The 22,774-nt window shown below is 55.7% G+C and overlaps 9 protein-coding genes across 9 annotated transcripts; 5 read left to right on the forward strand and 4 right to left on the reverse strand.

Annotated features, from left to right (window-relative positions):
* Positions 1 to 1,300: 1,300 nt before the first annotated feature.
* LY79DRAFT_584330 (uncharacterized protein) lies at positions 1,301 to 3,043 on the reverse strand (the record flags this gene model as incomplete). Its single annotated transcript, XM_060560393.1, has 3 exons — positions 1,301 to 1,452; positions 2,059 to 2,238; positions 3,004 to 3,043. The coding sequence occupies 3 exons, from the start codon at positions 3,041 to 3,043 to the stop codon at positions 1,301 to 1,303; spliced, it is 372 nt and encodes a 123-aa protein (XP_060408185.1).
* A 1,546-nt stretch (positions 3,044 to 4,589) lies between these two features.
* On the reverse strand, positions 4,590 to 5,473 carry LY79DRAFT_570670 (uncharacterized protein; the record flags this gene model as incomplete). Its single annotated transcript, XM_060559178.1, has 2 exons — positions 5,014 to 5,473; positions 4,590 to 4,934 (listed from the first exon to the last, which is right to left on the reverse strand). A coding segment is annotated over exon 1 (398 nt), but the record flags the coding sequence as incomplete, so codon positions are not given.
* Positions 5,474 to 5,716: 243 nt separating this feature from the next.
* LY79DRAFT_594563 (uncharacterized protein) lies at positions 5,717 to 7,107 on the forward strand (the record flags this gene model as incomplete). The annotated part of the gene is given in 3 exon segments (XM_060561701.1): positions 5,717 to 5,754; positions 5,764 to 6,844; positions 7,021 to 7,107. Coding segments are annotated over 3 exon segments (1,206 nt in total).
* Positions 7,108 to 7,547: 440 nt separating this feature from the next.
* LY79DRAFT_570679 (uncharacterized protein) lies at positions 7,548 to 9,022 on the reverse strand. Its single transcript, XM_060559179.1, has 2 exons — positions 9,006 to 9,022; positions 7,548 to 8,955 (listed from the first exon to the last, which is right to left on the reverse strand). The coding sequence occupies exon 2, from the start codon at positions 8,947 to 8,949 to the stop codon at positions 7,780 to 7,782; it is 1,170 nt and encodes a 389-aa protein (XP_060408188.1). The 5' UTR covers positions 8,950 to 8,955; positions 9,006 to 9,022; the 3' UTR covers positions 7,548 to 7,779.
* Positions 9,023 to 10,440: 1,418 nt separating this feature from the next.
* Positions 10,441 to 11,483, forward strand: LY79DRAFT_570683 (uncharacterized protein). Its single transcript, XM_060559180.1, has 2 exons — positions 10,441 to 10,876; positions 10,967 to 11,483. Exons 1-2 carry the CDS (start codon positions 10,641 to 10,643, stop codon positions 11,166 to 11,168), a joined length of 438 nt encoding a protein of 145 aa, XP_060408189.1. The 5' UTR covers positions 10,441 to 10,640; the 3' UTR covers positions 11,169 to 11,483.
* Positions 11,484 to 12,033: 550 nt separating this feature from the next.
* Positions 12,034 to 13,065, forward strand: LY79DRAFT_674296 (uncharacterized protein; the record flags this gene model as incomplete). The annotated part of the gene is made up of 1 exon (XM_060564276.1): positions 12,034 to 13,065. The coding sequence occupies one exon, from the start codon at positions 12,034 to 12,036 to the stop codon at positions 13,063 to 13,065; it is 1,032 nt and encodes a 343-aa protein (XP_060408190.1).
* Positions 13,066 to 13,279: 214 nt separating this feature from the next.
* Positions 13,280 to 15,247, forward strand: LY79DRAFT_56015 (uncharacterized protein). Its single transcript, XM_060558307.1, has 3 exons — positions 13,280 to 13,531; positions 13,616 to 13,908; positions 13,981 to 15,247. Exons 1-3 carry the CDS (start codon positions 13,493 to 13,495, stop codon positions 15,026 to 15,028), a joined length of 1,380 nt encoding a protein of 459 aa, XP_060408191.1. The 5' UTR covers positions 13,280 to 13,492; the 3' UTR covers positions 15,029 to 15,247.
* Positions 15,248 to 15,737: 490 nt separating this feature from the next.
* Positions 15,738 to 16,565, reverse strand: LY79DRAFT_527692 (uncharacterized protein; the record flags this gene model as incomplete). Its single annotated transcript, XM_060555954.1, has 1 exon — positions 15,738 to 16,565. One exon carries the CDS (start codon positions 16,563 to 16,565, stop codon positions 15,738 to 15,740), a length of 828 nt encoding a protein of 275 aa, XP_060408192.1.
* A 699-nt stretch (positions 16,566 to 17,264) lies between these two features.
* LY79DRAFT_584334 (uncharacterized protein) lies at positions 17,265 to 18,836 on the forward strand (the record flags this gene model as incomplete). The annotated part of the gene is made up of 1 exon (XM_060560394.1): positions 17,265 to 18,836. The coding sequence occupies one exon, from the start codon at positions 17,265 to 17,267 to the stop codon at positions 18,834 to 18,836; it is 1,572 nt and encodes a 523-aa protein (XP_060408193.1).
* Positions 18,837 to 22,774: the final 3,938 nt, after the last annotated feature.

Genomic DNA, 22,774 nt, shown 5'->3' on the forward strand with positions numbered 1-22,774 from the left:
TAATGTAGAAGAATCCACCTCATTCCTGAGCTTGGCTCGATCAATAGCTATAGGGTTGTCTGACTGTCGAATTGAGTAGCTACAGGGCCGGCTTGACTGAGTTACGACGTTTTTAGGCAGATCCTCTTGAGGGCTTCCTGGCACACGAGGCGGACGGACCCGACTCCGATATAGAGGACGAGAATGAATTCCCAAGGTGATGGATATTCTTCGTTTTTCCCCCCTTTCCAATTACTGCAACTACAGCACCTCATGCTCATAACCATAACGCCTATTGCTTCTGAACGAGCTCTGCACGTTGCGCCACTACCACTCCCTCGTCGCCGGCTAATACTCCCGATGGCGTTAAGCTTGACGCCGTTCCAGCAGCCAGCTTCCCACCCGATGGACCGTCTAAGGGTTTGGTTTCCGATCCCGTATCGCCGCTGTCATCGCCCTTTACTCTCCCTATCTGACCCAGACTACGACCTCGACGACCCAGAGACGTATGTGACAGTGCACGTGAGGGCCATGGCTCTTTGGTGGGACCATATGAACCCACTGACACGACCGTCATTCACTGTCGACGATCCGTGTACCTGGTATGAAGGGGCAGAGAGACACAGGTAATCATGTGGGGGAAATGGGATCTGCTGCTGCTGGCTACGAGATGGCGGGGGGTGTCTGGTTTAGAACCGACAGCAGCCAGGCTACCTATCCATGCATCCATGGCCTGATCTTGTGGTCTGCCCCTCGTCAAGACCGTCCTAACATATTTTGGCATACCAGTTAACAGAGACAAGACCGAGACCACAGAAGTGTTGGAAATAGAAAAGCCATCAGCCTGGAGGATAGCCTATCCACACGAAGTTGTCCTGGCCCAAAGTCGAGCTTGATAAACAGATGCAAATCGCCCACGTCGAATACATGGAGGCATCATTGCAACAAAGCATAGGTGTTGGCGGGCAGGGGACAGACAAGGACGGAAGCAAGTAACAGCTGGCGGTCGACGCCATTAGTCAGTGAGATGCGGCGGTGACGGATACTCAACAAAGACCAACACAGATTTTCCACAGGGGGACCAAATTGCCTGGCTGACTGGCTGGCTGGGCGACATGATGTCGCATATGCTTGATTCCTCATCCACTTGTTACCGCGAACAGATCACCAGTACTCTCTGACTATCTCGGGAACGTCTTGTTGAATGGCATCCTGTGGCGCCCAGGCTTGCCTTGCAAGCCGGATAACACTGTTAATACATCCAGAACTAGGCAGGCTTGTGGCTAACAGCCTTGCGGTGTTGCAGGACTCAAAAGACTTCCTAGGTGGTAGCCAGGTTGTTGGGGTCGTAATGGAGGGCTCCATCACTGCCACCTGGTAAACAGGCCCAGTAGTCCAGCACAGCGCCAAGGGCATAATGGGGAAGCTCTTTCTCGTTCTTCCAGGTGGTAGCGCTTGGATTGATGGGGGTGACTGCGAAGAAGAAATTGAAGTCAGTAGAACAGTCTGGTCTAGATCCAGTAGAAATGCAGTAAGAGGAGGACAGGAGGGCAGTTGAATGGAGGAGGAAGTAAACAAACAAAGGGGGACTCTTGGTCGCCCATGTGTGAGTGAGTAGGAGAGTTGAGATCGACAAGATTCGAATCGATTCGTTAGTTGATTTCTTTCTTTTTTCTTTCTTTTTTTTCTTTTGCTTGTTAGCGGTTGGTGGTTGGGGGAAACAACGCGTGGGGTGCGGTGTATAAACAGCAAAAGGGACCGGCGACTTGCTGATCTTTTCTTGCCTTGCTGCCTTCCTTGTCTTGCCCTAGGGGAACTACCAACCTGCCAACCCAACAGGACAGTAGAGGACTTCTCGGACCCAACTTGCGGTCCTCGGCTCGCGGCTCTCGTGCAGCGCTACGACTCACATGCCGAACCGTCGCGTCAACACGTCGTTTGAATGATGAATCTGGCTCACCCCACGAGTCCCTTGCCTCTACACCCTGCTCATGCATCCATCGCCACCAGTCCGATGGACCAACGACTCCCAGCACACACGACAATCAGCATGGCCTTGCCCAACGAGCTCGTCCTTACCATCATCGACTCCATCCAAGACGAACCCATTCTTGCCGTTGGCATGAGTACCACGTTGGACACAGAACGAGACCAAAGGGCCAATACCGCCGCCGACAGAGACCACAAAGTCTCTTTCATGGACCACGTGGTGTGCCACGGCCAGTGGATTTGGTCCCGTCAGCACCAGGTTCAGCCAACCTAGAGATGATTGTATTGCAGCCGCTCCAACAGCTCCCGGCAAGATATGATCAGCCAGCTGACGTTTTCTCCACAGGCAACACTACCCACCAAAATCGCCATCATGCCGACATTGATGCTCTTCTAGACTCGTTCTACATGGTATACACTCTCAGCCCTTCCAACAACGAAGAAGCAATCGAATACCCAAACAAGCGATCGGGGGCTACCCCGACAGCATCGCCATCTCTTCCTTTTTCCTCTTGAACGACGACTCAACCGAGGAAATAACTTGCCCCGAAGCGGTTCCGGGGCAGTCATTGACTAGCAACAGAAGCCAGTGGCAGAAACCATGGGGGCTGCCAACTTGACTGCCTGCACTTCGCATTTCGCAACACCCCTTTTGTTTTTCGCCACGTCAAGCAGCATCCTGCCATCCAACACTTGTCTGAGGATAACCTCTATGATCTTTCCCAACCAGCCCAAGCCCATACTCTTAAGAAATGGATCTGGGACTACTTGGATGCCGAGGTCTCATCGGGATCCCACTTGTATCCAGCTGCTGTATCACACTTAATGCTGCTTCTTCTTTTTCGTTCTTCAGGCAACATTAGATATCATCATCTACGAGCTCTGCCCCCCCCCAGCCAGAAGACCAGCAAACCACAGAAGCTGCCAGCCAGGCAGAGAGCATCTGCCGATAACACAAAGATAGATGGATCGCGATGGGGATATGGGGGATCATGACTATACGGATGGACAAGCCACATGGCTTTCAGCACTTACTTACCACGAGAGAAAGCTTCCAGCGTTGGAACATGGCCATCGTCGGCTCTGGAACAAGTAGGATGCCATGGTACGCCCAGAAGCCCGCTTCTGTCCAGCTGGTATAACCTCAACCATGCCTGGGCAAGCTTGTCGTCATCGCTGCCAAGCAAGGCTCTACGCCAGGAACCGGGAGATTTATAAGAGGGGCAAAGCAAACGGATAGGAAGAAGAAAAAGATCAGAGCTGCCGCTGCTGAGGCCTTGCTGGAAGGATCCCTTTCTTCTTAACTCATCATCTCGTTTCATCAACATCAAGCAGGCGCTAGCCAAACCCAAATGCCTGTCTCACCCGCTCGCTCTCTCAACATATGTTGCTTTGTGCAGCCATTGTCATCGTCACCATCTTCTGGCCTTACGACTCCTTTGTCGTCACCTTATTGACAGCCACTACCGCTGCTTTACTGTTACTGTCACTTTGATCACTTGTTCATTATGCCAGAATCAGCCATCACCGGTTGGCCGTCAAGGCGTAGTCGACCACCAACGTTGGCCGCAGCATACTAGCCATGGCATTTTCAAGTACGTCATGGCCCCCGACAACTATACAAGCTGCGGCATGCGAACTCCATAAGAGGCTGCTACAGGAAGTCGTATAGCCTGAGTCGGCGCATGCATCGACACCAGAGGCCGTAGATGACTCATCTATATAGGCGCCAAGTGTGTGTACACGACATCCAACGGGAGGATCTACCACGATCATGGCCGACGGCACCTCTTGTACCGTCTTATTAACTATCCATAAACTCAAGGATGAGTCCAACTGGCCCTGGTGGATTGTTCTCATGGGGTGCTAACTATGGGAGATGTCGCAAAGACGGTGGGCAAGAGAAGGGAGGAACAAGCCGTGATGTCTTCATGTCAGCTCCTAACAAGGTCTTTGCGTCCATTTTTGGTATTCCAGTACAAAGGTTAACCTGATGAATATAGGTATGTTGTCGTCTTGGATGGTAGCAGGTGGAAACATGGGAAAGTCCAGCTGTTTATTGATTCTCATCACTGGTACAATGTTTATAGGAGAGTAGATGGGATATTACCCAGAAGGATGAATGTTTTCCAATTATGCAGCATCTACCGTCTCGTTCTACGTGCTTCCTAGCTGAAGGCGACGATGAACTCTACGCGGGCGAGCATGGGGTCGATGACATGTCTAGACTTCACCGTTGGCGAGTCACCAGAAGGTTTGCAAACGTGGGCTATGCACAGGGTCTTGTAGGAAAGAGAGCTCAAGGGAATTTTTGACATTCTGAAGAACGAGACGGCCGACAAGGTGACCGACCTCGACCTTTACTTTATGCGCGAGTGGCCAACAATACAGAAGGCCACGTTGATGGGCTCGCTGGACGGGTGAAATTGTTCCGCCTTCCGTCCTTACGTAAGGCGGGAATAGAGATGTACCACCTCGATAGGCAGGCCCTACGTATGTAAGCCACCTACCCAGGCAGATATTAAAGGTACGTACCTGTGCTTATGTCATTGGCAGTAGACCCTTGCTTGCTATTTATCGCCTGTCTTCGAATGGGCGGGCATTGCATCATTTAATTCTCACCCAACGCAACAGACCAATTCATCACAGTCACAAGTCCACTACAACTCTCTATTTCTTGTCTGTCTAATCAGAGCTTCTTTCTCTGCTCCCCGTCCTTTTAGTTCGCATCCTTGTGCTAACCAGAATGACAAGGTCCAGGCAAAAAGTACCCTTAGGAAAATACATCAGCGACGCGGCCTCCATCTTGTCAACTTACCATTATCGCTTCCGATTCAGACATCATCTACCTTGCCAACCAGACCGAACGAACAAGGACTTGCCACCACAAGTTATACATGATTTACCAACACGAGTGAGGCAAGCCAGACTCCAACAAGGGCGTAACTGGCGTAACGGCCATGATAGTACTGTTCCCCTAGCATCAAGGTCGTGACAGCTTCGCGACAGTGTCATCATTGACTGACACTTGCCGTACTTATCTAGTCTCTCATTAAATTAGTGCAATACCACTACTCACTGCACTGCAACGAGGGTAAATGACGATGGACTGAGACTCTGCTTCTAGACACGCATCGATTTCGCATCACACCCCCAGCATCCTTTCCTACGTCGCCTTGAATCGCGATGCCTGCATGCATGCATGCAGCTGCCAAAAGTGCCGGGAGATGTATGGAGGTGGATGGATAACGATGGGTGTGTGGGCACCTTTTGGCAACACTCGACCTCGTCTCGAACCACGCAAGCAAACAATTCTTCATTTTGTGGGAGACCCTTGTTTCGATCCCTTGACAAGTTGGCGCCGGTGACTTTTTTCCCATCACCGGACAGGTAAGCAAACAAACAAACAAACAAACAAGAAGAGGTAGGTAGGGACACGTACGCACGCAGAAAATTAGGTAAATCAAATCCATCTGATTGTTCGTTCCACTGCCGAGGGAGGTGAGCAATATTAATAATACGAACTCAGGTTTCCTCGCCGAATTGTGACATTTGACGTCGCTTCACTTCATCACCATCGTCCCCCCTTGCACCACCGGCTCCCGGCGTTGCATCCTTCTTGTTCCATTCATTCATTCATTCACTCATCGTCTTCACCTTCGTTCACGTCGCCTTTGCTCCGTCGGCTCAGCTCTTGGAACCAAGGGCTCGCTTGATCCAAGAACAAACGGCCTCGACACTTGTCCAAATGTCCACCTCGCCCCCTCCCGAGTCGCGGCCGGTCCCGTCATCTAGGACATGGCTGTCTTCGCCGACTCCATCCTCGCCATCTCCATCCTCTCCCTCATGCTCCTGCACCGTCCTGCGCATCCGCCTCTGCTTCCCCCCGGCCGCCTCTGCCGCCACTGCTCCCCGATACGGAGACACGCAGGTCGTCAACATGGCATTTGGCCACGACTTCGTCCCGACCCCTGATGTCCCCCTCAGCCTCCATGTCCGGCGTCGCGGGCCCGTCCGATCCGTCTATGGTGAAGTCGACTGCCTTCCCCAGGTCACGGCATACAATCTCTACACCATCAACCAAGAAGTCCACATTGGTCGTGCCACGAACCCCACGAATCCTGCTCTTGACTCTGCCTCGGATCCCTCCCCTAGTCCTGCCGAGTTTGAAGCCGACACCGAGCCCGAGACTGCCCAAGAAGCCGCCGGTTCTCGGCTCCTCCGGGCTAACCCCCCCAAAACCACACATTTGCTGCTGGGCGCCATCGCACTCACGCTCGCTGCCGCCGCCGCCGTCATCGTCGTCCTGTACTCGATTGGTACACCTCTTCTTGTTCGGCCCCCCCCGCCTTGTGGCCGTGAGATGGACGGGACGAGATCACCCCCTCCCGTCTGTAAACACAAACGCGCCGCACCATTGACGCTGTTTGACGACCTGGCCGCGCTTATCACTCGTCGTGTCAATGCTCCCCTGCCCCTGACCGTCACTGCTCAGGCCGTCATCGACCAGCACTACAACGCCAGCCACGGTTCGTCGGACCCGACCCGCGGTTCGACCCCCATCACCGTCTTCTTCATTCATCTGCGAGAGACCTCGGCCGGCCTTTGCGACGACGCCACCGACTGGGCTCTGGAATCCAAGTCACCCATGCTAGATGGCCTCGTCCTGCTCTGCTCCTCCATCCACGATTCGCTGGTTGATCTGCCGACGCGCTGGCTGGAGACCAGCGGCTTCATGTCGTTTCCGTATTCCTACAAGTCCATCACTGCCATATCCTCTTTTGTCAATGCCCTTGAGCAACACGACGGGACCGACGCTTATGCTGATTCATCCGACAACAACAATATGTGCTTCTACAACACAACGTCGTACGCCGTAATTCGCTCTCTCAAACAAACCCTGTTCGGTGGCCCAGGTTTTGCCCATCTCGCACACCCTGTCTACGATGCCATCCGGATAACGGCTGCCCTTGAGAGGGAGTTGACGGAAGCGCATAGCCGCCTGCTTCTATTCAGTAGCATGATTCGCGACAGCTTCATTCCCGCTTCTAGAGCTCACCAGCAAGCCAATGCAAAATCGTCGTGTTCCTGGATGTCCGGCTGCCGTTTAAAGACTGCCCGCGTGGACCTGGCCGATAGCACACCCAGATACAATCGCCTCCTCTCCCTCATCAACACGGCCACCACCTTGGTCTGGATTGTCGCCTTTACCCACCAAGAACTCGCCAACGTGAGAGACGTCTTGGAGCGGCTGGGAAACCAGACCTTGGCCCTAGTTGCCGTCCCGCCGGGGCCGACCGCCGCCTCGTCCACGACGCGACCCGATCGTCGCCTTGCCCATGACCGACAACAACACGCGCCTGTTGCTCCATGGGTCGAGCTAGGCGAAGGCGGCCTTACGTGTACCTTTTGGTACCTCCCACCTGTTCAAGATATCATTGCCACCTTTAAGAAGGTCCTGGGCTGGTGTAAGAGGGAGGACGGTTTGAGCGGGCAGAACTTTATATGGTTATGCGACGCTCATCAGGCATGGGAATGGTAGCCAAGGTAGCCAAGATAGAAACCGTGCTCAACATCAATGACACGGAATTCTCGTTTTTATTTTATTTCTTCTCCCTTCCTCGTGCGTGTGTGTGTGTATCTATCTCTCTGCCGGCCAAGTGCCACACTGCCCTCTCTCACCTGCAACTACTCCAACTACTACAATTGCTGCAACTGCTGCATCTGTCCTTCTAATGCAATATGTCCTTGCCGACAGGGCGGTCACTCACTTGTTGCTCCATCCAGCCGTCTAGATAGAGAGAGCACCAACTAACGCTGGCGGCGGCTCTTCAGCACCTGGCTCCATTCCTGCAAAGCCTTCTCTTCAACACGCGCAGCAAGCTCTGCGGCCTCGAGGGCCTGCGTGACGGCATCGTACGCCCCGTGCTCCCGCTCGAGGGCATCTAGCCACGCGTCGCGGGCCTCCCGCCACGCTCTCCGACGCTCGTCCCGGTGGTCCTCCCGCTGCCACGGGTTGCCGGGACCGCCTGGGCTGCCCGCCGTCGCCGTCGCCGTGGCCGTCGCTACCGCCCTCTTGGCCCGCTTGGCGTCGGCCTTGCAAGCTTCCATGGCGGCCTTGTTGTCAGACGTCTCGCGCCGCGCGGCGGCGAGAACCTCGCGCTTGTCCGCAAGGTCCTGGAGGGCCAGGGAGGCCGCCTTGGTGGCCTCGAGGGTGGCCAGGAACTCGGGTTCCATCTTCTGGTACGCAGACTCGAACCTGTACATCTCTTGACGCATGCGTTCCATGTCCCTTGCGTCGTCGTCCGACACAGCAGCGGCCGAGAGGGGCGGCGGCACGGGTGGATGGGTTGCGCGAGCAGGCGACCGATCAAGCAGCCGCCGCCGGTGTGCCGGAGGCAGAGAGGTGCCCCTCGTCGTCTTCATCGTCGTCGTCGTCTTCGTCTTCGTCGCCGTCGTTGGAGGTGATCCCTGGACATTCAAGCCAGAAAAGATTCTCGGAAGCGTTTCGGATTCGCTGGGTCGTGCTGCCAGTGACGATAGAGGCGGCAGCAGCACGGCAGACGGAGGCTCGGAACTGGGCCGGACGGGTGGCGTCGCCGCCGCACCTTGGTCATCGCGGTTCGCGTGGTTGCCAGCAGCAGCAGCGGCAGCGGCGGCGGCGGCATCGGCATCGGCATCGTCGCCGGCCTTCTTCTCGTCGTACCACCTCGAGACGTGCTGCAGCTGGGCCGACAAGGAAGCCTTGTTGGTCCAGTTAGGCTCCCAGTCCGTCTCGCCATCCTCCGGCGTCTCCCAGCCGACACCGTGGTCGATGAGGGTATTTATTTGGTCGAGGACGGCGGCGGAGAAGTAATTCAGCAGGTCTTGGTGGTTGGGTCGCTGGGCGTCGAGGTGCTTGTGGAATCGCCGGAGTTGGCGAGCCCGCATGGCTGGATCGATGCGTGTCCGGCTACGGCTACGGCCAGACGGCGGCGTCATTATCCTCTGGCTGATCAGCAAACACGGCATCAGAACCAAAGAGGCGCCGCACCGACCGTTTAGGGGGAGACCCTTTTGTCTCTCTCTCTCTCTCTCTCTCTCTCTCTGTGTGTGTGTGCGTGACCTGTAGATTCGTTCATTCACGAGAAGAGGCGTGATAGGGGGCTTACCGAGTAGGATACAGGACCGAGGTTGACGTTGACGACAGATGATGGCATGAGAGCTTACCTCCCCACGGCGGTGACGGGCAGGTGAAGAAGCATGAGAAGAGAGGAACCGAGAGAGAGAAGGGGAAGGGGGACATGGCAAAGGTGTCGGTCCCGGCAAGCAAATGTCATGTCCTCGCAAGCAAACGAACAAACGGGACACACAGGCGGTCAGATGAGGAGAAGAAGCATGGACATGGACAGGGTAAGAATTTTCAACCTCGTGTAACGCCGTCCAGTACGCCGCGCACTGTGGACGTGTGCCATGATGTTCCCGGACAAGATGGATTTGTTACTGTCTACGAGATGGTCTTTGTATACTGTCTATTGTATACTGTCTACCTACTTTTGCCTGTACAGGGGGGGCGGATACTTGCATCTTTTCCCCTGCCCCCTGCCCCTCGCCATTCTCACCCTTGGTTTATCATTACTCCTGCTTCTGTCCTCAGGGCACTGCGCTATCGTCCTTGGCCAAAGCCTTGGTTGGAGAGACAACGGGCCGGGCAACCAGGCCTCTCCAAACCATGACGCGGCACAAGCGACGAGGCGCGAGGTGAACCCCCCAATCCTCACCTCACCCTCCCCCCCAAGTGGCGCTCAGCACCCCTCTCCCCCCCCTCGTAGTCAGCGCTCCATCACACCAGAACGAACCGAGTCCGGGCATCCACGGTTGTTCTTGTGTGTGTAGGTGCGTCACGACTACAAAGGGGGGAGGGGTTAGGGGGCGAGCTGCCAGTCTTGAGAGGCAGATGGAAAGAGAAAAGGGGGAGAGGGTACCAGCCAGCCGGCCAGGTTGCCGTCTGTCTTGAGCAGAAACCTTTGCATGGATTCGTCCCATGGCGGGCAATTCAAGGATTTGCAATGCCTGCCTTATTGACTGATGTCTGTGTAAGGTGGGAGGTGCAAAGGTTTCCGTCAGGTTCAGACCGTCAAGTCGCGTCTGTCTGCAGCAGCCGATGGTACATGTTTGCTTGTTTACATGTGGCGCTAGCGACAAAAGACGGGAACGAAAGGACGGCAACGCAAACTTGGGCCTTTCATTTCATCTCAGCAGCAGCACTCCCCTTCCCGTCGGTTCCCGTGTTCCCTGCCGAGCCGTCTCGTGCCGACACCTCTCTACCTCTTGATGCCTGCAACCTCCTATCGGCCTGGAGCAAACAAGACGGGACCCATCCCATGCCCACGCGAGAGAAGCAGCGTTGCCCGGACCGCGCTAACTCTTTTGTGGGGGAAGGGAAGGACTCCGGCATGTTTGCCCTGAACTGAGAGGATGCGCACGCACAAGGGGGTGGGAGGGCGGGGGAAAGGTCAGGCCCGGGGGGAATGAGGAATTTCTGATGACGGGAGATGTGGGAGATGTGAGGCAGGCAGGCCAGGCAGACAGTCTTTTTGGTGGTTCGAGAGGTTCCTCTTGGGTTCTCACTTGACGCTTGACGAGAGCCTCTTGTCACGCCTGTGCCGCCGCGCCGCCGAGGAAGGGGGATCATGCTGCTCCGAGCCGTTGCCAGGTCGCACGAGCGTGTCCTTTTTTTCCAGTTGTGCATGTATGGAGGGAGTAGAGGAGGACACATGTGGACGCTCGTGCGGCTCTTTTCTTCCGGCTGGCCTCGTGGAGAGGAGAAGAAGAAGAAGCATGGCAAGTTTGTGTATGGATTGGATCGGCTCGGGGAACGGCTCGCGGATCAGCTGGCTGGCTGGTGGGATGGCTGGTCATCTCGGATCTGAGCACGGCACTGTCAGTCTGGGCAGTTCCACGACATACACGGCATATCGATGACGGGGGGGGGGGGGGGGGTGGGGAGCACACTTACGGGACATGGAGACTTTGACCAGGCTTTGGACGATGCGGATATTGCAAAGGACGGGTTAGAACCGCCTTGCATGGTGGCTGGTCTTGGGAGGATGCCAGGCCGCAGGACAGGAGCAGCACGATATTGGATGAGTGCTCTGACTGTTCTTGATGGTGGTTTGTGTGTGTGTGTGTGTGAAAGAGTTGTTGGTCTTTCTCTTTGAAATTCTTTTTTGCATCAACTTTTCTGTTGCTTCTCGTTCCTCTTGAGAGGCGATGAGTCTGCGTTTTGATAGAGATGGTCAGAAACTAGTCTATGGGGGCTTGCGAGGCGTCATATCATCTATATCTCTCCATCTCACTCTCACTGGATGTCTCGCTGTGAGGTCAGATGAGGCAGAGGAAATTCCACATGGATCAAGACATGGAGACATGGCGGCGGATATCATCTTCAAATGAGTCGGTTTCGGATCAGCACATGGATGGGTCGTTATCGGAACCATACATGTATGTATGTACATAGCCGTTCGCTATTTGCTACTCCTTTTGGCCAGAGAGAACAAGTCTCTCTATCTGTACTATGTACTGTCGTGGACGACTCGTCTCTCTCACACTCACTCTCACTCACTCTCACCCACTCTCACCCACTCTCACCCACTCTCACTCACTCTCACCCACTCTCACCCACTCTCACCCACTCTCACCCACTCTCACCCACTCTCACTCACTCTCACCCACTCTCACCCACTCTCACCCACTCTTACGTGATCACACTCTCTTACTCTGGTTGATAACCAACCTCCCCTCTACATCTATTTCTTTTGCCTATTCCCTCCTTCCCCCCCCCACCCCTCATCCATCTTTCCAAACCGTTTCTTGTTTTCTCCTCTTCCTTTCCTCCTTTTTGCCCGTCATGATCCAGCACGCCCAGCATCTCTCCGAGACTCCCAGACGCATGTTTCTCCGACTCTGAATCTCACATCTCTCTCGTCTGTCTCACCTCATCGGCCTCTGCCTGTCTCCATCTGTCCGTCTGCCTGTCTCGCCCTTGTCTCTCCCCTCCCTCCCCCTCTCTCTCTCACAGCCGACATGTCGACTCCCTCTAGACGTCAGGGCTTGCAAGACAGTCTCTTTGCCGACCGTGCCTTCACCGACAGTCCCTTGGCCGCCCAGTCTATCGCTGACTACAGCGACGCGCACCGTCTCAGACTTGTGGATCGCCACCATGACAGCACCGCAGGTCAACGGCGTGCCTACGTCGCCGCCCTCAACGAGGTGGCCGGCAAGCATCTGCTCCCCCAGGAGAGACAGTTCCTCGCCCGTTTCAACCAGTCCCAGCCCCAGACGACCTGCCACAGCCCGCCCCCCGCCGGCCCCCCGTCCGACCGCTCGCCCCCAAGCACCCCATCTACCACGCTGACCGACATGAACCTCGAGCAGCGCGCCCAACAGATCCCCAGGCACTCAGCCAAGATCGTCAACCTCTGGGAGCACGAGGTCCGCGAGGGACGCGTCACCGATCGCGTCAGGACCCGCCGCGGCACCCGCGGCGGTGAGTCGTCCAGGCGCAAGCAGGCCGCCATCATGATGCCCCCTGAACCCCCCGAACCTATGCCTGACCGACGGGCCCTCCCTTCAGATGTCTCGGACGTGGCATCAAACGCCTCCACCGCCGGCTTCCTCCATCACACCGACGGCCTCGTGCTGCCGCAGCCGCAGCCCCCGCCGCCGCTGTCGTCTACCCGCCACGACGAGCGCCCACCGAGCGTCGCTGGTGCTTCTCCTGGCACTGCGGCAGCCCACGTCCAAGAAGTGGCCCCCCTCTCCTCCTCCTCCTCCTCCTTCTTCTTCTCCGAAAACGACAACGGTCCCAGAGCCTTCCTCCGCCCTGATCAGCTGCAACAACCCGAACCTTTCACACGAGACGCGCCCAAGGACGAGCATAACGACGCCCGCGCGCAGCTGGAGCATCTCACGCAGGAGCTCGTCAGCGCCCAGAGCAGTTACAAGAAGCACGCGCAGGCCTTGGTCGACGCCGATGCAGAGATCAAGCATCTCAGCGCCTGTGTGCTCCGTCTCACGTTCCGGGACAACCAGCAGCAGCAGCAGCTTGACGCCTAGCATGCGCAGGGCCGTGGGGGAACAGGACGCCGACGATCGAAACACGCACCCGCCGTCGTGTGCTGCAGAAATCCGTCCCCCCTTTTGCGAAGAGCGGATGGCGGCTGGCTGTGTCTTGACCTGGTCTGCCTGCTGCAATTCCTGCTGCTCTTCTCTTGAGACAGGTTCTGCGTCTTTGCGAGCGACAGCCTTTGACAGGAAATCACTCTGTCGACCTAATCCAATATTGTCTACGAGCCAGCTGGTGAAGCGGATGCAAACGAACCTGTCGGTTCCTCACCCGTCAGGCAGGACAAACCATCTTCACCCCATCTTCGCCTCATCAACATCATCATCATCAACGTCGTCATCATCATCATCGTCATCATCATCATTTTCTACATGATCATCTTCATCGTCTTCACCTTCATCAACAACCCGTTCCATCATGCCTCTCAATAACGCCGCGGCTCGTCCGACCAAGACGGTAAAGCAACCACCTAAACAAACAAACCCCCATGACCTTCCTCACGTAAAGCGGCTTCGCTGACCATGGGCCTTCCACACGTAGCACTTCCACGGCCTCGAGATCAACCCGCAGATGCGCATTCACTGGAACCTCAAGGAACGCATCGTCATGTTCGGTCACATCGCCAAGCACCAGCTGACGAACCTGTCCGTTGACTACCGTATCCAGGAGCTGCACCGCCGGCTCGGCATCAGCAACATGGGCCAGAAGTACATCGAGGTCATATACCCCCGCCTCTACACCGCGCTGAGGGCGCGCATCGACGAACTCAGGTCCAGCCCAGACCATAGTCCGATGCTCGTTGGCGTCGTCGAAAAGGGCGGCCGGATGAGGTTGTACGTCGCGCGTTCTATGTTTCCCGTTGTCTGGTGATGGATGATACTGACTGACACTTCTTCCCGGTCCAGCTACCCCAAGTTCATGGATGCCTGGGCCCGGCACGGCTGGGACGGCGACATGTCCAAGCCCCCACCCGACGACGAGGTCGACCGGCAGTCCGACGATCGAGACGAGGCCTGCGTGATACTGGACGACGAGGTGGAGCCGGAGCCGGAGCCGGGGCAAGAGGGACAGCAGCAGGAGGGCGAGGTCTGGGACGGACGCGAAGCCGATGACTCGGTCGTGCGCATCGAGCTGGAAGCAGCTTCGGCTGCCTCAATCATCTCGCCCCCGACTCCGGCTCCCGTCATCATCCCTTTGCCCAGCCCGGCTCCAGCTCCAGCGGGAAGCCTGGGCAAATCACCACCTCGGCCGCTCAGGTGCCCCAACGGACCTCCTCGGAGCAGGGATGAGAATGGCTTTGTTACTGGGCAGGAAGTTTTCACATTTCAAGGCGCGGCGCCGCCGCCGTTGCGTCCCTCCCAGAGACCCGACGCGGCGGGCTCGGCGGCCTGCCAAGATTCTCATCACCGGGCCGCCCTCCGCAGGTCTCGCGTCTTCCATTCCGGCGGCTCCAAGATCCCTCTTTTGGTCATCGGCGGGGGGGTACCCATGCTGCCACCACCACCACCGATCCCGGGATTCGCTCATCAACAACACCCGACGCGCGATGCCGCCGCAGCCACTGCCACCGCGGCGTTTGCTGGGTCCTCGCCCAGCCGGCGCGCGCTGGTACTCGCGACGCCCTGCCACGTCACGCACGAGATGCTCAAGCAGTACAAAGCGGCCATGATGCGGCTCGTCGAGCTGGACATGGAGCGTCGGCTCTGCGAGGTCGAGGCGGTCAAGTGCCTCGTCCTGGCCGACGCCGAGATGGCCGAGGCGCGGATGCGCAGAGCGAGGCAGATCGTTGCAGACGACGCCTACGAGGTGCGCTCGAGGCTTGTCTATCTTGACCGCGAGCTCGAGAAGAGGGGCTACACGTCAGGCGGACAAGGGCTCGGACCTGTAGCCGCCTTATCCCTGGTATCTCTGGGATTGGCTTCGGACGGGCTGGCATGGAGCGGTGGGAGGTGAAAGCGTCTGTTTGTTCGCGCTTTTTCTTTCTTGTTCGTCTTTTTTCTGCTGATTGGAGCCCTTCTTCCGTGACATTGATGCAAAAGAAATCGGAGGAAGACGTTGGGTTCCTGTCCCAAAACCAGCACATGATGACGGCCGATTTACACGAAGCGCCGCGTTTGTTTGTCTACACACCACGATCCTCTCTAGCTAGGTATCGATCCGCATGCCTCTCTCGTTTCCCTTATATCTCCCTCAGTCAACCATCCGCTCTTGTGCGTACTCGCCCCATTTCATCCTCCTTAGCCAGCGGCGTACATGGACAGACTTTGTTGCAGGAGGAACTCGACTACAACAAAACACAACTGGAAGAGTTCAAGGTCAAGTATGACAGAGTTGTACAAAACCAAGAGCCCCTCCAGAGCCAGTTGCAGGAGCTCCAGATAGGCATCCTCAATGCTGCAGAGCGCAACAAGACGTACCAAGCATTCCTCTGCGCCTTTGTCGCTGACAATCCCCAGCACATTGACACCTTTGCAAGCATCGGCTTTTCCTCTGGTAGCGTACCACTGGGCAACTGTGCGACAGAAGAGGTCCAAGAAGAGCTTCTCATATCCTTTGATGAGATCCCGCCGCCTCTGATGACACATTATGCACCTCCTCATAGCAAGCTCTCGGATTATTCAGGGTGTCTGCTGGACCTGCTTCTGATCGGACCAAACTGGCTTTAGTCACCCGGGCACACGGCTTCAAAGCCGGCACCACTGGAACGGCCGAAGAGCGGGATCCTCGACGCTGGCGGCCTAAGCACGGGGAGGACATGGTTGACGTACTCGGCGCGGGCGCCGTCCTCCCACAGAACCGACGCTACCGCGTGGATCAGCCCTTCTTCCTCGACGACGACGCCGCCGCCTCCGCCGCCACCCGTGCTAAAGCCCTCCGTCATCAGCTGCCGAACGGCCGCGGCGTTGTTTGACCTGCACGCCTCGTCTTGGCAGGGCCTGTCGGCCGGGTCCAGGTCCACGAGGCGCGCGGTCCACGCCTTGGAGACGGCGGCTTGGCCCGGCCCGGCGTCCGGATCGAGGCCCAGATACTTGAAGAGCTCGGGGTACGGCACCGGCGTGGCCGGGGTGTCCCCCGCTGGGAGCGTCTGCTGGCGACGGGCGTGGAGCCGGCGGATCACGCGGCAGATGCGGGCGCGTGTCGGGGTGACGGCGGGGCCGTTCCTGTTTTCCGGTGGTTCTGACAGATGCTTCTTGAGGCTATCGAGACCGTGTTGAGTCGAGTCCCCGCCCGCATCTCTGCTATTGCTCGGGCCGTACAAGTAAAAGATGACCAGCCCGATAAGCAAAACAAGCACCACGCGGTCAACGAGTCCTATCTTGGTCGGGCGGCGCCGACTACAAGGGGCGGGAGTTTGTTCTGGGACCGGGCCCCGTGATGGAAGATGCGTTTTGTACCTGCTGTCGGACGGTATAGCGGTGGCGTGTGGCTGGCTGCTGCGCTGTTGGCTCTGGAGTCTGCGATGAGGATGAGGACTATCGAACGGCCCCATGGTGGAAGGCGTCGTACGTGGTGGACCAAGGAATCTTGAAGTGAATGAGCGGTGCGCGCAGGTTGACTGTCCAACTCCGGGCGCAGCGACAGATATGAACAACATGTTTTTCTTCCACTTTGTCCCCCTTCTACTCAGCGAAAAAAACGAACGCCATCGTTGGCAATAGAACAGAAATACCATTAGTTTCAGAATTATAACATGTCGGCTTAGTTTCCGTCCTTTGTTTCCTTTGTTTGCGTTTCGAGACGCGAAGCCCACACAAGATGGTAAGGACAGGCCGGCCCTGAGCATATTGGTCCCATGGGAATCATTCCGAAACCTGTCCATTGTCCTTCTTTCCTTGATTCTTGATGGGCGCTCAGTTACGGACGGTTTCAAACAAGAGAGAGAGAAAGAGAGAGCAACTGGTCCGTCTGTTCAGTCGCGAATCGTCCAGAAGCCGTGGATGTGATGTGTCGCTCTTACTGGCCTCAACCTTTGCCAAGAGACTTATGTGACTGGGGTCTGCGTGAATGACAAGACACTGATGCTTCTAACCACGGGATACAACTGATTCTATGTCTGCCCATCATACGTGGCATGCTAGTCCCTATATAAGTTAGCGACAGGACGCATTGAATCCTCTGGTTTCAAGTAGAATTACTGTTACAAAACCTAACAACAACAAAACATTCAACATCTTGCCGGATAGAAATCATGCCCTCCATCTCGCGGAGAGAAGACCGAGAACGGGAGAACAGGACGTACAGACTGCTCCAAGCCAAGGTCCGGGCCGAAGCCGAAGCCGAAGCCAAGCGTCAGGCCGCTGCAGAAGTTCAACAGCGAGGACCAGCCCTCGACGAGGCTGAGCAGAGGCAGGTGAGGTTCTCGGACACGCCAGAGACATTTCATTACACGGCATCGACACCCAAAGGACAGGGCAGCGAGGACTGGGGTAGCAAAGACGACGAGGAAACGGCCGTCAGTCAAGAGCTGTATGAGGATCATCATCATCATCATCAGAAGCAGCAGCAGCCGGCCGGAGGCCATCGCGGCGAGAACCCGAAAAAGTACACCTTCCGAGACGCCATACTTGTCGCGAGCGGAGCCACGCTCAACTGGACGACGTCGCATCACCAGGACTGCAGAGGCGCTGGCAGTCCCGAATTTGCGCACCCGGGCCACGGCAACAACAACAACAACAACAAGCCTGGCAGGCCGGGTTTCTTGCTGCGTCTTGTGCGTTTCTTCATCCGGCACTACTGTGTCGTCCTGGCGGTCCTGCTTGGTATCATCTCGTGGGCGGCGCTGGCCTGGTTCTGTGACGTTGTGCAGACCCGAATAAGAAGCTTGGCGGACTTGCTTTCCTCGCCGCTCGCATGGCCGCAGGCCGCCCTTTCAGGCCTGATGGGTTCTGCGTGGGGTCTGTTGTTCCCGTCGGCGCACGATGCCAGTCCCTGGAGCCCCTCCTCTCCTCCCGCCGCCGCCGACTTCTCCCCCATGGTTCCCGACCTCAGCACCGTCCTCGGCGTCGTCCACCGGACCGGGTCAGGTGTGAAGGCGCTGTCCGAGATGACAACCAGCGTGCAGCAGGACACGCAACTGAATTCTGCCATGGATTTCCTGTTCAACATGTATGAGGCGACTGATCTACACTGGATAGCACACCTCCGAGAAGAAGAGCTAGGCCTGTCCCACCTGACGTTGCAGCTCCAAGACTTTGCCGAGAGGGCAGGGCGCAAACAGCGGGTGCCTTTGCCCCGGTTCCTGTGTCGGGTCCCTCTGTTAAGCGGTCTGGAAACATGCAGGGCGTCTGTAGACCGGTTTGACGTGCAGATGCAAGCCGTCCTCGACTTCCTGTCTGAGGCCAAGGAGTACCGGAGCAGTGTGTACAACAAACACATGACGGCACCTGTCATGCACAAGGTCAGCAGGTTGGTTTGCAGGCTGGGCGACAGGTTTAGCTATGTCAGTCTTGGCCTGAGGGAGACGGTGCCCGACGCGGACGAGGCCGGGTCACCTCTCATGGATGCCCATGTCCTCGAGACCTATCTGCAAGACCAGCAAGACGGCTTGCGCATGTCCTGTCACGTCATTGTGGACATTGGGTCGGAAATGGCAGACAAACGCAAGCAGATGGATGACGACGTCAAGATGCTGACCAGGATGACCAAGTCGATAGGGCATGTACGGCGCAGCGTGGCGGACAACACACTCCAGCTGAACCGCGCGTGTAAGGCGGTGATTAAGGACCTGGGGATGCTGACGGAGAGGTTGAATTCGTGGTAGACCCAGCAGCGGCCGTTGCTGGAGCACACAGGCTGTGGGAGGTGAGGCGACGAAGTGGGCAATATTTGCGTATATTGCACCGAAGTGATGGTAGTGATGATGCGTGAAGCTAGGAAAAGAGCTAACTAGCCCATGGGCTGGCTGGTGGGCCAAAAGGTGAGGGGCCGAGACTGGCCAATGTGGGGGTCACGTGATCGCCGCCCCCCCTCACCCCCCCGCGCCCTCAACACAGGGCTAGAATAGGCACTTATAGATCCTGTCCCACAAGGCACGCCACATTGGTGCTATTGACAACATGCCAAACATTCTTTGACAAAAAGATACCCATTACCATTAAATGTTCGCTTTTCTTTCCATCGCTTGGTGCCAGCTTACGGAGCTACCTCATACTACCAGTGATAACGACAAGACAGGCAGATCCTCAGCGGCCGCACAAGGACCCCATGATCAGCCCAACACCTACAACTCGGACATGTCGAGTCACGACCATCATCGCATGCTATCATCAGATTGCGTCATGACAAGGGCCAAGGGGCACGAGATGAAAGACGTAGAGTTAGAGGGGAAACGCGCACCGGTCGCGGTTGCTCCGATCCTTCCAGAACATACAGAGTCCATTTGAACCATCAAACACATTCTAGACCATTGTCAAGACCTGGAGGGTATGAGTCTTGGTTTATTTTGATTGGGCGCCTTCTTTCTGGATTCATAAGAGTTGACAGTTGCGCATGGTGTGTAATGGAAGGTTGGGCTAAAGCAGCAGTTGAGCAGAGTGAGATTTAATGGTTGGAGAGCAAGGAATGCCATGTGTAGTTTAGAGGAGAGGACCCAACAGTTTGGCAAGAAACTTGGGTGAGACTACTCCGGACAGTAGACGATTTGTACACGATCAAGCAATTCTTGAACGTCTTGGTGTTGGGGACCAACCATCAGGCTGCGCATCTCGTTCTGCACCCTTCTTTTGGGCTAATAGCTAAAAGAAGAAGAAAAGATACTTCTTCTATCGCCGACGACTTACAAGAAGGAAACAAATTCAGCCCTCAGAAGGCAGTCAGGCGGTCACCTGTCCACTGCATTCTGAGCTCACTCACTCACTCACTCACTCATTCATATAATCGACCGTTAAAAAGGTGGGTCCGTGGCTGCGATCCCTACCAGCCACGGTCCAGTAAGGATGCTGCTTGCTGTCTGCCCACCTGCCACCTTTGGACGCCAATCCTGACGCCATTGATGTTTTTTTCGTGCACCAAGATTCAGCCACGCATCCGCAATGCGATGGATGCATCACAGATAGATGTCTGGACTGCTTGACAGCATGGGCCAAGAATGCTTGCTGTAGGTAATTGTCTGTCCATCTATCCGTACTTGACCCCAGGTACCTAGGTACCTGTCTCATTGTGTTGATGCAGTCCATGGATGGAATCAGTGACGTCATCTTTGTCGGCAATTGGCTTCGGTTTTGGAATTTGTCTCAATGATTGCATGTCTTGTGGCTTCTGCCTGGGCCTGGGAGCACGCGGGTAACATTCCATGAAGTGGCCGTGGTTGGGCTGCCTCCTAACGATTATGACTTTGATACCCAAGTACCTACCTTCTAAGGATCTGAAAGGCTGCTATGAGAAATAGCTGCCCGTACCAAAAAGCTGCTGCACCTCCAAGGATTCCCGCTTCTTGCGCCTCTGCCCTCCTGCCCTCTCCGTTCCTATCTCCCTCTCCCCCACCCCTCACTAGATCAACATCGTTGACCATCTTCCCAGAAGCAAGCGACTCTGCACGACGGCGTAATTCCTCCTGCTCAGTTCTCGCAGATACAATTAATCCAGTTGGTTTGACTATCAATTGGCTTCCAAGATTGCATAGAATTCATTGCTGATATATGTTTTATCCAGGCACACCCTCCAGTGCCAAACCAAAAGAGCCCTCCGAACCAGCCCCCGCAAGGCATGCATTCCTCCATTACCGCCCTCCAGTTGCCATTTTCCCAAGATCCAACGCCCAAAACCTCACCTTTTTCGTTCCCCCCTGACTCGCATTACTGTCCCGTCGACCAAGACAAACAAACGCATTGCTAATGATCCCAACGACTTCCTGTTCAACATTGGCTTCCCCTGCACACTGACCCAGCGACCGCATTCGACTTGAGCGCGAGAACATGGAAGCGAAGGGCAAGGGTTGGAGTTAAGTTCTTTATTGTGCACCTGATCGTGTGGGCAGGTCTATGTTGATGGTGGTGGTGGTGGTGGCAACGGAATGAAGAAGAGCTGGCTGGCTGACGAAGAGATACTTGAGTAGGCGAGGGTGTTAATAGGTGGCTGGTTAGCATCTAGTCTTGATAAAGTAATGTGACTGCACCTTTAATGGTAAGATGCATTGGGGCTAGGGATGCGTGGAGGCGGGAGGTCCTGGCACAGAGAAGTTGAAGGCGCGTGGGGAATTCCACTACTCCCGAGATGCGGGTTGATTGCTGCTGAATGGACCCAGCTGGGTAGTGAGTAGGTTGGTCAACGCCCGAATCGACCCAGATTTAAATTGGGATATGTTGCGCAGAGGTCTAGGAGCCAATTTCCACGCTCCTGTGTGTGCATTCTAGTAAGAGTGGGCGTTTTCTCTACACTTTGTGTAGAAAAATATATCTAATTAATGCACTCAGCATTTCAGCCCCGCTTTGGCCTAGGCATTCGGGTGTTTTCAGGCCAGCCAATTGCCCTACGCTTCAACATTAACAGGGTGCATGCGCGTTAGAAGGTCTGGAGAGTGTTCCTGGCTGCCCTGTTAGAAAACCTTGCCTCTCTGGTGTGAATACTAGAGACAGTGGATTTGATGTAGGACCTGGAGAACCTTGAACACTGTGGGCAAGAAAAAGCCTAGCGCAGGGCCTGCATAGAGAGCGGCCTGTGTCTTGCTAAATAATTGGAAAAGGCTGTTGCAGTGGCTGCCTGCTTTATGTTGCGGTGCCTTCGCGAGATTTTGCCGGAGCCGGGATATCTAATAGTCTAGCCGGAGATACGTACTGTGCCACAAGTTGTGTGGAGTTGTGTGGAGTTGTGTGGAGTTGTAACCCATGGATTTTAAGACTCTCACTGGCCAGATTTATGCTGGGTGTGCACAATAGCCTCGAAGTACCTACTGCTGACATGATCAAAATCTCGGCCACACTCACCTGACCAGGGGGTTAAACTTTGGCGGATTAGATGTGGGTGATTTGGACCAATCAAGGAGAGTAAGCGGGGAACTGCAGTAGAAAAATCCCTAACAGTTCGCAACTGGTAGGTGTAGTAGGTGGAGGAAATACCGGTACCACCTTCCGATGTACCAATAGATGTGGGCCTGCCTGGTCTGTGGCGTATTGCAAAGCCACACACACTTGTGGAGAACTGTAGGAGAAAATTCCCCTGCAGATTACATAATCAGCCCCCCACCCCACCTCTCCCTTGCCAGATTACATAATTAGTCCTGAGCGCTCATTAGTGCGCACCTTCTTGGGCGTTGTCTTTCCTCTATGGAGTACGGAGTACGAAGTACTGCGTACAGAGAGGCTTCAGTCATCAGTACCCTGTCGGGGCCATCTATTGTCGCCATGCTCAGCATCCAAGAGACGCACCTTTACGTCGACAAGACAGCACCTCATCAACATGCATTCAACACTTGCAAGTTGAAGCGGGATTTTGCCCAGGTCTCCTTCATTAGCCGCCAGGAGTCGCCATGACCAAGAAGCGAAGCGTGACGCAACCTGCCCTCCAAAGGCTGACAACCTACAGGTTGCAATTGAACCTTGGAAGAACACCACACCGCCCCGTCAGCCAAGGACACACATTTTTCTTCATCACTCCCAGCTACTTACTTCCAAGTTTCCATCTCGGATCATTATTTCAAGGCTCTCCCGGTTGTCAAGCGCGCTCAGAGGTACCGTGCCTTACATCCATTGATACACCCAAGAC

The sequence above is a fragment of the Colletotrichum navitas genome, assembly GCF_030913465.1.
Source record: "Colletotrichum navitas strain CBS 125086 chromosome Unknown LY79scaffold_116, whole genome shotgun sequence".
Classification (NCBI taxonomy): Eukaryota; Fungi; Ascomycota; class Sordariomycetes; order Glomerellales; family Glomerellaceae; genus Colletotrichum; species Colletotrichum navitas.

Bases quoted from the DNA above. Each gene is read 5' to 3' on its own strand.
- LY79DRAFT_570683 (XM_060559180.1), top strand. From the start codon at position 10,641: ATGCTGCTCCGAGCCGTTGCCAGGTCGCACGAGCGTGTCCTTTTTTTC. The intron at 10,877-10,966 runs CTGAGCACGGCA...GAGCACACTTAC, and splicing joins GATGGCTGGTCATCTCGGAT to GGGACATGGAGACTTTGACC.
- LY79DRAFT_570679 (XM_060559179.1), bottom strand. From the start codon at position 8,949: ATGACGCCGCCGTCTGGCCGTAGCCGTAGCCGGACACGCATCGATCCA.
- LY79DRAFT_56015 (XM_060558307.1), top strand. From the start codon at position 13,493: ATGCCTCTCAATAACGCCGCGGCTCGTCCGACCAAGACG. The intron at 13,532-13,615 runs GTAAAGCAACCA...TTCCACACGTAG, and splicing joins CGGCTCGTCCGACCAAGACG to CACTTCCACGGCCTCGAGAT. The intron at 13,909-13,980 runs GTACGTCGCGCG...TTCCCGGTCCAG, and splicing joins AAGGGCGGCCGGATGAGGTT to CTACCCCAAGTTCATGGATG.